Here is a 15,830-nt window from a genome sequence, read left to right as displayed (position 1 = left end):
AACAAGGGTTGTTTCAGAAAGTATGAAAATAGAAGGATCTTCCTGGAAACCTATATGAAAATTGATCAAGTGATTAGAAACTCATGTGACTCTTAATATTAGTTATACAGAATAGTTTTAAGTGTTTATGAGTTTGACCTAAAAATAGCCTAATGATAGAGAACAAGTAATTATCAAATTACAAAATACACTATTTGAAGGGTATGAATTAAAATTATAACTTTAGGGGCTGGGGATTTAGCTCAGCGGCAAAAGCGCCTGCCTGGCAAGCGCAAGGTCGTGAGTTCGGTTCCCGGTACCGGAGAAAAAACAAAAATAAAATAAAATAAAATAAAATAAAAATAAAATTATAACTTTAATCTTGAGATCTTTAAAATATAGTTTTGCTTGCCAAAATAATTAATATTTTATAATAAATTACTTAAAATGTTATTTTATGCAAACATAAACCATGACTTGTTATTTCCTTGAATGTTTATTTTAGCCCTAAAGGGTACTGCTAAACACTGAGAATGCTATGGTATTCAAAATTTTAATGGCACAAATTACTTGTGGCAAAAGTAGTTAAATGTACAGGTAGAAAGGAAGGAGTCCTTATAAAAAATGCACCTAAACATAATTACCATCAAAACAGTTATCTGGAATTACTTTTTATTGGTACATTTTTGCAGTATATGTTTTCATTACTGTGGAGTAGATACATGTGTATAACACATGTACATAAATCCTTTCTCCTCCTCTGTCCCTCCCCTCCAGATCTCCCTGTCTCTCAATCCCCTTCCTATTTGAGAAAGATGTATCTCCCTACTTCCTGTTATCAGTCTTACTTACTTGCTTTTTATTTATAATTTCTCATGTAAGAGAAAACATGCAATATTTAAACTTACGAGTTGAGTTTGTCTCATTTAACATTATGGTCTCAAAGTACAGCCACTTTCCTACAAATGACTCAAATTTGTCTTTCTTTATGGCAGAGAAGTCATTGTTTTTATTGGTCATCTGCTGATGACCCAGAAGGGCAATGGTATTATTTTAAAGATACAGTTGAAGTAATGGAAAGAATGGATGTTATAACAGATTTTTAGAAATTGAAATTTTAGTCAGTTCAGAGAACCAATGGAAGAGATGAAGCCAGATTCAGCAAAGGATCTAAAGACACTGGCTACTTCTACAATGAAAATTACAATCCTGCAAAGTGTGCGAGTAGGATTCTGAACCAACCAATGATTTAAGAACATTTAACCTATAACCGTAGAGAACCAGCTTCCAAAAATATAAAATTACTAAAGAATTCTTAGAGCCAACATGACTTCTAAAATTTATACTTTTAGGGTAAGTAAATGATACGTTCAGCTGTCTGTTTTAATGACATCATACCAATGGGATTTTATAGGTGAGGAAGAACTGAGGTAAACTAAGGAACTAAAGGACATGGCTGAAGTTGACTAGTTATTGTCAGGTTAGATGTGATTATGATGATTTTCAAAATAATACTGTTTCTGTGTTGCACATTCTCACTGTACGTTTATTATGCCCCTTCGCCCTTTGGTGGTGGTGGGGATTGAACCCAGGACCTCCCATATGTTAAACATATGCTCTAATGAGCTACATCTCCTGTCCTTTTTCTATATTTTAACAATAATTTTGCCTTGAATTTTCTTTTAATTTTCACTTAGGAAGACAAAGCAATTTCGTAGAAATTACTTTTTATGCTGCCTGTGACTTGTTAAAAAGAGAACTGAATCAAGTATGTGATGAAAGTAGACTAACACGTAAGCAAAGCAAAGCAAGAGCTATGAGAAGACCACAGTTAATAATGTGTCATCTAATAATGTATGTAGTAGTGTGACATGTCTTAGCTATGTACCTTTACTGTATCCACATAGTTGCTTTATAATTTCTGGAGAGGTGATTTGTAAAGAATAATCTAAAGTCTTTTAACATAGTATAAATTTTAAATTTTGAGGTTTTTTTTTCCAATAGGAAATCAAACTATACATAAGACATTGTTAGTCAAATTTGCTTTAAAAATGTGTGCTCCAAGATCAAATGGATTCTTTTATAATACCCACTTAGGAGTGGCAGCAACTTCCTTCTCCCTTACCCTATCTCTGAAGAAAAAAACCCCAGTTTTTTAGAGAAGAATTCTTTCAGTAGGCACAGAGTAGAACTGTGTTGCTCATCATGAAGGACTGCACGAGACACAAAGGAGGGAAGGAACTGAGTGACAAGATGCTTTGGATGAGAGAGTTTGGATGGTTTAAAGGAGTGAGACACTCACACTGCTTCGGGGGTCCTAGAAAATAAGGCAATCACCATACGCCATAGTTGCTCTGTGATTGGCTTAGATACCACTACCTCCAGTCACTGTACTCACATCTTGCTTGAGTTAAAAGTGACAATATCAGCTACCCACATATCTTTACATGTGATTCTGATTAGAGTGTGGGCATAGGAATATGATTTTATGAGTTTAAGATTGCTTGCGTTTCATTTAATTAAAACAGTAATTGAAACACCAAAATGATGACATTTTGTTGCCTTTTTTATGTCTGACTGTTATAGTCATTAAATCTCAGCTAAAATATTATTTTCACTGAGACAAGTTATATAATATGCTACTTTTTATCTAAGATGAGAGTATGTTATATATACTTTCTGTATATATGTTTGTGTTTATGAAAATACTTATACTTACACATTTAATATATTAAGAAATAAGGGAAGAATGGATCATAAAATGTCAAATAATTCTCTAAAGTGATTATACCATCTTCTACTACAATGTATTAGAGTTTCTCTTTTTTTTTTTTTTGACAGTTTCATCTGCTCCATATCTGAGTCATTTGGTGGTGTTCGTCCTTTGTATTTTACTATTCTGAGTGTGAAATGTTATCTGTAGTGGTTTTAATTTGCATTATATTATTTGAGCTATTTTTCATATAACTGTTTGCTGTTCTTATATCCTGCTTTGTAAAGTATATAGTCACTGTTTTTTCCCACTGGGAGTTATTAGCCTTTTATTTTGGATATGTAGGAGCTTGTGTATATCCTTACTATATCTTTTTCCGGTAACTATTGTCTTGCTTCTGTTTAGTGAGAGATATTAATACTGTTAGCATTTTTAAACCATTGGCAGTTTTAGAGGCAAAGTAATATTTAAAATACAGACTTCAAACTTTTAAATTTAAGACAAAAATTGCATTCTATTTTTTATTTTAGGTGCAGTTAAAAACTAACATTTCCAGTCAGTATGTAATTCGGATGCAACCGACTAATAGGTGCCTTTCTACACTGGAGTGTGCAGCTGTTGCTCTTTCTATTTTGGAGAAAAATAATTACATACAGGAGGTACGTGGAAGATCAGTTTTTTCGAGTAGAAGTTTGGTTAGTTTTCATTTAGAAAATGTAGACGTGCTTATCTTGTTAGATTTGTACCTCAAGCGACAAGTAGGATATATCTGATAGAAATTTATGTACTCTATAATCCTCTTTCTCTCTGGTGTTTTCTGTGTTGCCTTAGCATTCCAGACTGCATTATTTACATATTCATACTAAGCTTTGCAAACAGCGTTTATACTATGTAAATTGCATTTAAGTAGCATGACATTAAATCAGTTTTTGGTTGTATTTTTCTTTTAGTGTTTTTCTTTTTTTAGTAGTTTTTCTCTTGCATTCAACTTTTTTCTTTTTAATTAAGAGAACAAAACACAGCAACATTTTTATCATTGTTGCCTTTATTTGAGGAGCTATACTAATGTTCAGTTTATCTTATTAAACTTGTGTAGTATGTAAAAAAGATACTTTTAAAAAAGAGAAATACCTACAGAATATGGAAAGGTTATAATCTACAATCATCTTTCTATATAATTTTCATGAAAGTCTGAATAATTGCATATATAATATATGCATATATAATGTAATAATTGCATATATAATTAATAATCATCAGCACAGAATAATATTTCAGTGAGCTTGCTAATGATCTTTAGGAACATATAAGACATTGTGCATTTATAGCAGCAGAACAATAGTTAAACAAATGTTAAGAGTTTTAAATAATTAAAATATTTTAATAACTACAACTGAGGAAGAAAAGTCAGAGCATAGTTAACATAACTAAATGAAATTTTTAGCTTCCCTTCCAGAACATACACAACACACACACACACATACACACACTCACACACAGGACATATATATGCCCCACAACACGTGAATAAAGTACTAAGTTTTCCTGCTTTCTTCCTCCCTCTCTCATTATTAATTATGATTACTACTGTAAGATTTTGCTAAGCCATGGTAGAAATTTCAATTATGGGTAAAAGTTCAGTTACAATAACTGGATTAGTTACCAGGCTATTAATCCTAAAGAGAATAAAAAGCTTTCAAGAACCACGAGTGTCCAAAGTGTCAGAAGCGAGCATCTAATTGTCTTTTCTTCTCCCTGATCCTGAGCTGTGATTAAGTGTTGGAGTTCCAGACTTTTTTTCTTTTGAAAGAAATAGACTTTCACAAACATCCCTTTTTGGAATATGTATGTGCGTGAGTAGACGTTATTTTGGGCCTAGGCAATTTTACATTCATTTGAGGAAAAAGTTCACCATGGAACCTAGTTCCTTACCCTAAGGTTTTAGGGTTGTTTTGACTCTTCTCTTCCTTTAGTCTTATCGCCTACTCATCTGGATGCAGCCATCAGTGGGGTATTTTACATTCCCCTGCACTTGTTTTTGTTTATTCAACATCATCTCTTTATGTTCTTGAGCAAAATAAAAAATACACTCTTTGTAGGCGTATTAACAGAAGATGGCCCCTAGTGCTGTGTGTAAAGTTGCTTTCTGTTCAGTCTGTTTTCCTGTTCATTTATGTAAAAATCTAGGAGCAGACAACATGAGACCAAGGACTTATTAAAAGCTCAGCTCTTCAGGGAAAAGTATTTTCTTTGGCTGTGGTTTTAAAACTTCTTTCCTGTTTGGGGGTCTGAAGAAAATTCTCTGTGGACTACATCTCCTGTTTCCATAGCAGGAACTAGATCTTTACTGCAATCCTAAATGGAAGCTTCAGTGTTGGTAATGATGGTAGTTATAGTACTAATAGCATAGTAAAACAAGATAAGAGATAGGGGAAGGGATAGGGTTTATACCACTACCACTAATGCTGCTGCTGCTGCTCCCCACCTTCCCAGTTTTATTCTGATACTAATTAATGTACCATCATGGCAGGAATCTTATTAGCCAAGAATGTTTTAGTGTCTGTTTTACAACTACTCTATATTCTACAAGTGTCTATGATGATTTCTTTCAAAATAGTAAGGAATTTTTTTCAGAAAAAATATAACATTAGATACTTAGGACAACCTTAATATTTTTAAAGTTTCTTCTCTATCATCTTATCATTATTTTCATCTTTTACTATATTACTGCTTGATGTAACTAAAAGCATTTACTGGAACATAAAGCTAAATCCTGACCCTTTCTCTTAATGGATTAGATGTGCTTTGTAATGTGATGTTCTACAAACAAAAAAGGGATTCTTACCATGCAACGTGATACTTGCAAAACATTTTATATTCTAAGAGTAATACCTAAGAACAAGCAAAGTTTAAGACATAGAATAGTGACAAGCCTTATCGTCTCTTCAGCCGTGGTTACTGTAAATGTCAAAGTAATAGTGATCACCTAGCATGCTCATTCTGTTTACTTTGTTCTCTAGTAGTAATCTCACTCTAGTGGCCAGCAATAGAAAAACCAAGATTGAAAATCTTATCTGATTTGAGATGCTGGTAAGTCAGTTTGTGGGAATGTAAGCAGAGGAAATATGTAATGAAATATCTCATTGCTGATTATTACAGATGGCAAAAGTTGACTACTAATTTATAATAGAAGTTGCTTTCTAAAGAGGGGAGCTCTCAGTTCAACCCCATCAAGTCTACTTTCAATAAAAAAATTAGCATGTTTCTGTGTGCTGTAAACTTCGGTGTTGTTTTCGGTTTTTGGGGAAGAAAGGTATAATACACATTTCCCCTCAGTAACCTTTTATTGGGACAATTCTAGCAGAATTTTAGGATGGTAGAGGAGAGCAGTACATTTTCATGGCTTCATTCTGTCAGCTTGGCATTGAACAACTTTGTTAGTCTTTTGATTCACTCCCTTCATTTATTCTAGAGAAGTTTTCAGTTGTCTGGAGTTAGCATGTTATAAATCATAGACCATAGCTTCCTGGAAGTGGCATGATGTAGGCTTTAAAAAAGCTTGAATTATAGCTTCATCACTTTGTCATCATCACCCTTTGCATCTGTGCTTGTTTTTCTACCTGTATTATACAAAAAATAGTCACCTCAGTATTGCAGGCTCTGAGTAGCCAGGTGTGATAGTGCACACCTGTACTCCAGCTACTTGGAAGGCTGAGGTAGGAGGGTTGCATGCTCAAGGCCAAGACCAACCAAGGCAGAGTACCAAGGTCTTGTCTCAGAATGAAAAATAAAAAGGGCTGGAGATGTAGCTCAGTGGTAGAGTACCACTAGGTTCAATCCCCCAGTACCACTGGGAAAAGAAAAGAATTGCATGAGATAATGTGTGTTAATTGTCACAGTTGTCAACACAGACACTGAAAAGTTAAACTTTTTCTCCTTCTTTGCCCCTCTTATTCATGCCTGTAGATTGACAAAAGAATTTTTGAAATAAACATTGATGATTTTCATTTATCTACTATAATATGTACTGTGACTTTTTATACATCTGGAGGCTTCAGCTTGGGGATCTTTTTCATTACATGACCTCATCCATGGAGGTAGTTTTACTTTATAAACTTCTGAAGGTAGTTGTGGAAAAGGTTTTCAGCCAGGGGCTGGGGATTTAGCTCAGCGGCAAAGTGCCTGCCTGGCAAGTGCAAGGTCATGAGTTCGGTTCCCGGTACCGGAGAAAAACCAAAAAAAAAAAAAAAAGAAAAGGTTTTCAGCCAAACATAGCCCTGTAACTTGGCTCAACCTGATATCAAGGCCTGGTAGTAATGGCCCCTGAAATCTGATCTCTTTGCACATGTCCATGAAAGGACTTATGAAGTACTGGTTTTTCCCAAAATTACCATTTAGGAAAAAAACTTATTTTACAAGTAGAGGGTTTTCCTTGTTCCCCTAAGGGAATCTTTTCTTTTTCATTGCCTTTGATGTGCTTTTTGTTCTCGTAGAAACATTTCACTTGTTATCTAGTAGTATGTTCAACACTGTCAGTGTACAGATGAAGAAAATGAGACAAGATCTTATGTTACTTATCCAGAGTTTATGTCTAGTAAATCAGATAGCATCAGTTAAGATAGGCTAGGTTAGACTTAAAGTGGCATAACATGGCAAAGGGCTATTCCTCTCCCATGTTGTCTGACCAGCGGGATTGCTCATTGTAGTCATTAAAGGACCCAGCTTGGTGGAGAAAATATCTAGACACATCGCTCTACTTTCACAAGGGAGAGGCAGGGAAGGTGGTGAAGCCTAGAGCTTTTTTAAGGCTTCCATCCAAAGGTGGCACACACTATTCATGCTTGCATTTCATTAAGCAAAGCAAGTTAATGGCCATGCCTATCTTCAAAGGCTGATTGAAAATGCAATCCGATCATGCCTAAGGAGAACAGACTTATTTATTAATAGCCATGACTGTTCTGCTTTATCAATTGCACTGGATTAAGAAAGGCCCAGTGAGATTAACAGAGCAGCTCCCTGGCTTTGGGTTCCACCTGTGTATGGTCCCAGCCAGTCCCTCCCTGGCATGGTTGTCCTGCTGTGCTTCCTGGCCACCATGAACTAAGCACTTTGGTCTGCCATGCCCTCCTGCTGCACTGTTTCTGCCTTGGAACCAGCCGACTGTGAACATAGCCTTCCCAGACCATGAGCTACATTAAGATGTGAGTGTTGTATGTGTCCAGCAATGGGGAAACCAACTAATAAATACGTTACCAAGATGACTGTCATATAGAAGAAAGGGGACCTAATCCAGATCTCTGCATCTCCACAATTCCTTCTCAGTACATCAGTAAATCGAGAGTATCATATCTTGGGAACATAGAAGTTGAAGGCCCTTGACCATAAGGATACTAGCATTCTCCTACCCCTGAAAACCTAATAGATGTCATAAACTCTCAGTAGAGGCTTTTGTTGTTTCAGTCTCTGTGTAGTCTCAGGTAAATTTCCTAGGTACTGAATATTTCATAGTCCAGTTTGTCCACTGGGTTGTCTCTATAGAGTAATGTATAGTCATTTTTCCTTTTCCTTTTCTGTTTTTTTTTTTTTTAAAGAAATTATGAGAGTATGTCTAAGGGGCTTTTCACTACAATATGGTATAGAATTTTTGCAAGATATCTTTTTCTTTATTGGTATATACTGATTTGGAATGTCTGACTGCATGAAAACAGCCCTTACTGCAGTAGTGAAGTCAAATGAGAGTTTCTTTTTCTTCTCTGAATTAGACATGCTGAGGTGGGCAGTCCTTTGCTTGCAGTGCCACTTGGAAAGGGCATTGTGGATTCCTTCTGTCTTCCTGTGCATCGTCTTTTGTTTATTGCGTAGTGGTCACTTGTTGCTTGTCCCACCTCAACAGTCATGTTCTAGGTAGGAAGAAGGAACAAAATGCCTGTGTCTGCTAAATCTGTCAGCTTTTAAAGAGCACCTTTGGAAGCCCCACCCAGGGACTTACTACCTTCAGTAGACTGTGTCCTTTAGTCAGTGTGATGGTACTAACTGGATAGATTGCCACCTTGAGTGAAATTTGGATTCTTTTAGTAAGAAAATAATGGATGTCAAGAAGCAACTACAAGTTCATTGTAAATTAAAGCCTTTTCTACCACTTACAGTTCTATGTAGAAGAATAAATTTTCACACAGACATTGTGAAATTTTTGTAGTTAAATCTTTCTTTTATGTTTTGTTAACAATCTGTTCAATCATGCTTTTTTTGCTATTATTATTTAAAAGATTTGGATCAGGAGTCTAAAGTCCAAGGAGAGAATCAGACTTAAAATGTTTTAAAAATTGGCATAGTTTTTTACAATTTAACTTTAGATAGAATATGTAAAATAGTTGCATTATACCCTCCAACATTCTTTGTTACCTTACAGGTTTACTCAGTTTGCGTTTATGTTACATGCTTGGCCCTGTAGGTATTGAATTCAGACAGGCACATACGTAGTTAGAGTAATTTCAGTGCCCAAAGACCTGGGCCTCTGTGGATGGACATGGACTATGTGACACCAATAGTCAGCCACTTGACATTGCCATCGTTTGTGTTCAGGTGTGCCAGTATGATTGCACTAGTTTGCGGTTGACACTGAATTAGCTCTTAGGATGTGCTTATTATCATTGTATATAGTTATTTCTTTTAGTCTGCTTGCAACAGAGTAAATTATTATAGTGGCAACAATATTTCATTGTGTTTGAATAAAGTGTAAAATTTAGTTCAGACTTTCCTAGCTATATAGGAAATGAGTTTTTGTATTCTTTTACTAAAATTTCTTAGTGATAGGGAACTTAGGAATTTAAAAAAATTATTTATTTAGAAGCAACATAAAAGTGTTTAAATATTTATTGATTTTATAGTTAAAAGCCAATAGCAGTGAAAAACACAATAATCTCTGTCTTTGAAGAAAAATATACAATATTATGCTCTTTCACAAGTGCTTTTCTAGTGCTCTTGTTTTTCTTCACAGACTTTGCTTCGTCCCCTTCAAGCTTTGTGCTCTTTCCAGCTTCAGCACGGTGCTCAGATTCGCCTCAGCAAGGAACACCTTCTGAGAAACGGGTTATACCCCAAGCCAATGCCAAAGAACAGACGCAAGCTCAGGAAAATAGAACTCCTTATGAATAGTGTTAAAATTTAGTGCAGCTATTCTTCTGGTGCTAATTTAGCTGTTACAGCTGAAGATGCCACGTTAAATTTTCATCAGGTTTAAGTTGTGGGCTTTTGACTTTCTAAAAAAGCATGAGGATTGCTACTAATCTTGTTCAGAAGAAGGAAGAAAAGCAAATAGCCATAAAAACAAAACAAAACAAAACCTTCTCTGACTCAGTGAAAAGCAAGATTTCATACTGTATTTATTTTCAAAAAATATGCCTCTAATACATTTTTTTCTGATCCATAATTTAAAATATAATTAGTTGCTGAGCTAGGGTAAGGAGCCCTCATATATAAAATGGAAAGAGATTGTGCCTGATTGGAACAGTATTGTTTCCATTAATGTGTGCGAATAACTAGTTGTAGTCTAATAATAGTATCCTGCATCAATTTGTAATCTTGTACATGAACTTTATAGTTTGAAATAAGTAGCAAAAGAAAATAATGGTAATTAAGGGGTTTAGATAGTTGTTTATTTCATAAAATAGTGTAAAGTAAAAAAATAAGTATTCTTTGGGTATTAAATGAGCTCAATAGTTTATTTACATTTTCTGTTAATTGCCTGAATATTACAAAGAAGTGCATGTTATTTTAAAATAGTATACATTTTTGTTTAAAATCACTCTGGATAAGTTCTGATTTTTCAATGTTAATTGAACAGGTTTTGTGGTAAACTGATTTTATTGTAGTTTTCATATGGAAATAGCTATAGTAGACTAGAATATAATGCAGTTGTTATTTTGAGAACATATTTCTGTAACTAGAGCTACTTAAATCTTTTTTAATGGGCAAAGCCCTTCAACTTGAAAGAAAAATTTCCCATATACGCACTGGGAAATATTTACTGGGATTTTGTATGGAATAAGAGAAATATATGTAATGTATATTTACATATAAAAATTAAACCTATTATAGTTAGGTACATATTTTAGCAAGAAGGAGAAATTTGTTTTGGTCTTTGTGACTTCCAGAATACCTTGCATCTAGTGTTAAGCTGGAAGGAAAGGCTAACCGTGCAGCCTAATGGTGAGCATGATACGTACTGCTTGTGAGAGAGGGGAGGCAGGGTATGTGAACATGTGTCAGTAGTGGGTTCTGACAATTTTCATGTCCATTTATTTGTTTTTTTTTTTTTAACCTAGATTAGATCCTTATTAGACCTTATAATCATGGGTGACAATTGGAATGCTAATTTGTGCAGGAAAACTATGCAGAAAATATTTTAAAATATTAAACAAAAATTAGATTTCTATCTTTCATTACTAATTTATTTTTGGATTTAAAAACAGATTAGGTGATTTGTAATCTAAAATACCTAATGTCAAATGATTTTTTGGTGTAATAAAAAGAAACTGTATAATAATGGATAATGCTTTCTTAACAAGTGGATTAAAGTCCTTGCAATAATGTTATGTTGAAATTAAACTTCACAAATTTTCATTTATATTTCAAAACCTCGGTTTGTCTTACCTTTTTTTAAAGATTGACGGTAAATATTTTGCCTTGTATCTTAACATGATGTCAAAGACACAATGAGCAAACACACACACAAAAAGCAAAAAGCCAATTCTTTGAGGGCCAAATGTTATAGGGGAAAGAAAATTCCAACCTGCTCGCTGCCCGGTACAAGTTTTGTGTTTTCTAAAATTGAAGAATGAATTCTAGAACCAATGGAGGTTAAGAGTAGAATCTACTGGGGAAAGAAAGCTTCTGACTAAGAGAAACTGAAGGGGTCCTGAGTGGATTGCCCTGTCTCGCCTATTTTAGAATAACTTCTACTTAGGTCTTATAAATACATTTGAAAGTATTTTTGAACACTTAAAAAGTTTAAGATATATTGTTTTGGGAAATGTATGAAATTTTCTTTAAGAAAGCATGTATTTCCAAATTATTTTATGTTTAATTTTATTTATTTCTACTGATCTATTAATAGTTAATCGCATTTAATCTTTTCTGGTATACAATGCTTTCTAGTCACCTGTTCTTTTAAAGTGTATTATGATTAATATTTTTAGTTACTAAAAGTTCTCAAATTATATAATATGTGAGTTTTTTTTACTAAAAATTTAAGCTGGTTTTAAAAAATTGTTACTTTTCTATTATAGTATATAGTTGGCTTTGAAATTCAGGTACTTTTATCTCTGCTTGATTTTTTCCTGGATTAGCTTCCGGTGTTTGATTTGTAGCTGATAGCAGGCTTCACGTGTAGATTGTTAACTGCATTTTGTTGTATTATGATTGTTTAAGGAGTTACTTGAATCATGTGAACTCAGAGAATGGTTATTTGTACATACACAGGGTAACCACATGTTCAGTCAGACCATTCATGGTAGGTTTAAAATCATTAGGTAGCTTAAGAGATGCAAAATTATTTTGGAATTTCTCACACATATGTTAATATAGAATTGAGAACTGCAGTATACAAAATAAGTCATAGTGCCAACTTTCTATTACTTGGGTTACAATATATCTTATGTCGAATTTGAGAGTTCTGTTAGGACAAGTCTCTTCCTGTACTTTATGGCTCCTATGACCACCATGTTTTAGAAATTTTGGAAGAAAAAGGCTCCTTACTACCATTGTTAGTGAATTATGCAGATTACTTCTGTATAACTTTTTTTGTTTCTTCATTAAATTTGCTAGATTTCAGGGAACTAAATTGTTGACCCTTGGATGCAGTTATTATTGAAATAAATTTTATTGGTGTTACAAGTAAAAAGTAGGTCAGACTAGTAAACTTGAAAGTTTTACCTAACCATATACAGTATACAGATGTATTCCTCTAAAATAGGAGTGAATAGATATTTGTATAAATAAGTAATACTATGTTTTAGATGTAGTGAGATTTTACATTTAATTATGTATCATAAACAGGCTTGTTTTCATATGAATCACTGCTTCTTAGTTTGTTCAGTCTGAATTTTTATTTGCTGGATTGTTTAAAGTATATTATCCCTCCTCAACCTTCTTTTTCCTGGGCTGCTTCTCTCTCTTGCATCACCTTCGTGTTTCCTTTCCCTTTTTACAGTGCTTACTCTGTTACCTCTTCTGTGAATTATTCATGTATCCTTGCATAAGCATTTTTTTTCCCACAACATCCTATAATCTAAACAAATTACAACTTTATACTTAAAATGTGTTCAGCAATCAGGCTGTAATCCAGGAAGTTTTACATTATGGTGGTAATTTGACTCGTCTTAGTCCAGTCAAACTGCTGCAGCAGAATTCCTTAACTGAGTGGTTTATAAGCTACAGAATATTATTTCCCAAGTTTCTGGAGCCTGGGAATTTGGGAGATCAGTGTGCCAGCAGGTCATCTTGAGGGCTGCTGTCTGGTTCACAGACTGTACCTACCAGCTTTGTCCCCACTTGGTGGAAAGGGTGATTGGCTCTGCATCACGAAGAGGCGTGATGCCATTATTCTGGAGGGAGAATTCCAACTTAGGAATTTGGGGAGATAAGCAAACATTCAAACCATGAAATCTCCCTTTACTTTTTTTTTTTTTTTAAAGCCTATTAGAATCTACAATATATAAAGAACTAAAAAACCTTAGACCTCCCCAAATTTATAGACCCAATTAAAAATGGGCATCTGCAATGAATAGACATTTTTCAGATGAAGAAGTACAAATGGCCAAAAATACATGAAAAATGTTTAAACCTGCTGCCCATTTGAAAATGCAATTAAAACCACTGAGATTCCATCTCACTCTAGAAAGAATGTGTATAAGAAATCAAACAATAACAAATGCTGGAGAGGCTACAGGGTAAAAAGAACATTCTTCATTGCTGGTGGAAGTGTAAACTGGTACAACCACTATGGAAATCAGTAGGAAGATTCTTCAAAAACTAAAACTAGAAATTCCATTTGACCCAGGCATTCCCCTACTAGGTATCTTCCTGAAAAAGTTATAGACATCATATAAACATGCATACCCATGTTTATAGCACCACAACTTGTAATAGCTGAATATTGCAAACAACCTAAATGTCCACCAACAGATAAATGGATAAAGAAAATGTATTTATACACAGTGAAGTACTACTCTTCCATAAAGAAGAATAAACTTGAGTCATTTGGTCTTGAGACCATAATGTTAAGTGAAGTAAAACAGACACACAACTTAAATATCTCATTGTTTCTCTTATGTGAGAACCTTGTTATATAAATAAAGTACAAAATAAAGAATAGCAGGGAATAGTGAGGTGGGTCTTTAGCATATGGGAAGGGAACCAAAAAATGGAGGGAGGAGGGAGAGAAAAGAAATTAATAAAGAGGGAGGTGGGTATGGTGGCACACACCTATAATCCCATCATGCAGGAGGCTTAGGCAGGAGGATTGCTGTGAATTTGCTCCCACCCTGAGCTACATAGTGAGTTCAGTCTGAACCACATAGTGAGACTCTCTTTACAAACAAGAAAAAAAAAAAAAACAAGATTGTGAAGTGCTATGTACATGTACCAAGTTCCTATGAGGCAGGTAATCATCATGTACTACAACAGCATATTGAAAAACACATATGGCTAAGAGGTGCTGGGAGGAGGAGGGAGCAACAGGTGAGGAAGTGAAAGAGGAATTGAGAAATGTCATGTACATGCACCCATTCTCCATGATGAATGTAATCATAATGTACTGCAAACATTAATAACTTCATTGTAGCAGAATGCAAAATCAACACCCAAAAATCTATAGTGTTTCTATACAAGAATGAACTCAGTAAGAAAGAAATTAGGAAAACAGTAGCATTCACAATAACAGCAAGAAAAAACATACTAGAGAAATGAGTTTATTAAGTCTTTTGGTTTTTAACAATTTCTCACTCAAACCAAGGACATTGAATTATTTTAAACTTTGATTTTAAAAAATTGAAGTGGATATACTTTAATTAAGAAATTGCACTTTATGACTATCCTTTCATGCTAATAGCATTTATGCCTTACTGCCTCCAATGTGTTGTTTAAAAGTAGAAAAGCCTTTACATTTTTTGGTGTAAATGTAATCTTAAGGAAGACATGAGTGATAGGAAAAATGATGATTTACAGTATAGTATGTTATAAAACTGCTGTTTTGGTTCCATTAAAATTTTATTTATAAAGCTTTTTTAGTAAAATCAATGAAAAGAATTTAAAAATATATGTTAAAAGCCTTGGTTTGAGGTTTAAAATGTAAACTTTTTTTTTCTTTTCTGTAATTCAAATTATACAAACAAAACCAGTGTTTTAACATCATATGTTAATAGTTATTTTAGTAATTCAGAATGGTTGCAAGTTCAAATTGTGTTTTTCAAAGACAGATATTTTCACCAAGATGTATATGGTCTCCTACAAGTGAAACAAATCCATTTAATGAATAAGGGTAGGAGGAAAGGAGTACTCCTTGCTCTTTGATGGAAGTCAGCATTATTCTGATTCCAAAGTCAGAAAGCTATATAGGCGAATTTCTTTAATGAACATAGACATAAACTCGACAAAGAGATACTGCGAAATAGAATGGAACAAATCATCAAAAAGATCATACATCAGGATTAAGTAGGTTTCATCCTAGGAAGATAAGGATGATTCAACATGTGGAAATCAGTAAAAGTAATACAACACATAAATAGAAGCCAGGGCAAAAAGCACATGACCATTTCAACAGATGCAGAAAAAGCCTTTGAAAAAAATGGATCAAAGATCTAAATATTAAAACAGAAACATTAAGTCTATTGGAAGAGAAAGTAGGTAGAAATCTTGACATAGGGGAAGGCAGAGAGTTCATGAACGGAAACCAAACTGCACGTGAAATACTTCAAAGAATCAACAACTGGGAAATCATCTTACTGAAAAGTTTTTACACATCAAAAGAAATCACCAACAGAGTAAACAGAAAACCTATAGATTGGTAAAACATTTTAGCGAACTGTCCCTCAGACAAAAGACTTCTGTCTAGAACATTATAAAGAATTAAAAAATATCA

At 34.1% G+C, this 15,830-nt stretch overlaps 1 protein-coding gene across 1 annotated transcript in view; it reads left to right on the top strand.

Annotated features, from left to right (window-relative positions):
* Window positions 1-11,328, top strand: part of Dtwd2 (DTW domain containing 2) — a gene marked incomplete in the record, with an annotated part of 112,120 nt that extends 100,792 nt beyond the window's left edge. The window contains 2 exon segments of the mRNA XM_013506983.1: window positions 3,223-3,351; window positions 9,690-11,328. Of these exon segments, the coding sequence (XP_013362437.1) occupies window positions 3,223-3,351; window positions 9,690-9,860 (300 nt within the window).
* Between the last annotated feature and the right edge of the window lie 4,502 nt (window positions 11,329-15,830).

The sequence above is a fragment of the Chinchilla lanigera genome, unplaced genomic scaffold (genome assembly GCF_000276665.1).
Source record: "Chinchilla lanigera isolate Chin_1 unplaced genomic scaffold, ChiLan1.0 scaffold00007, whole genome shotgun sequence".
NCBI lineage: Eukaryota > Metazoa > Chordata > Mammalia > Rodentia > Chinchillidae > Chinchilla > Chinchilla lanigera.
The sequence above is the reverse complement of the archived record's forward strand: the minus strand, read 5'-3'. Positions and strand labels throughout refer to the sequence as shown.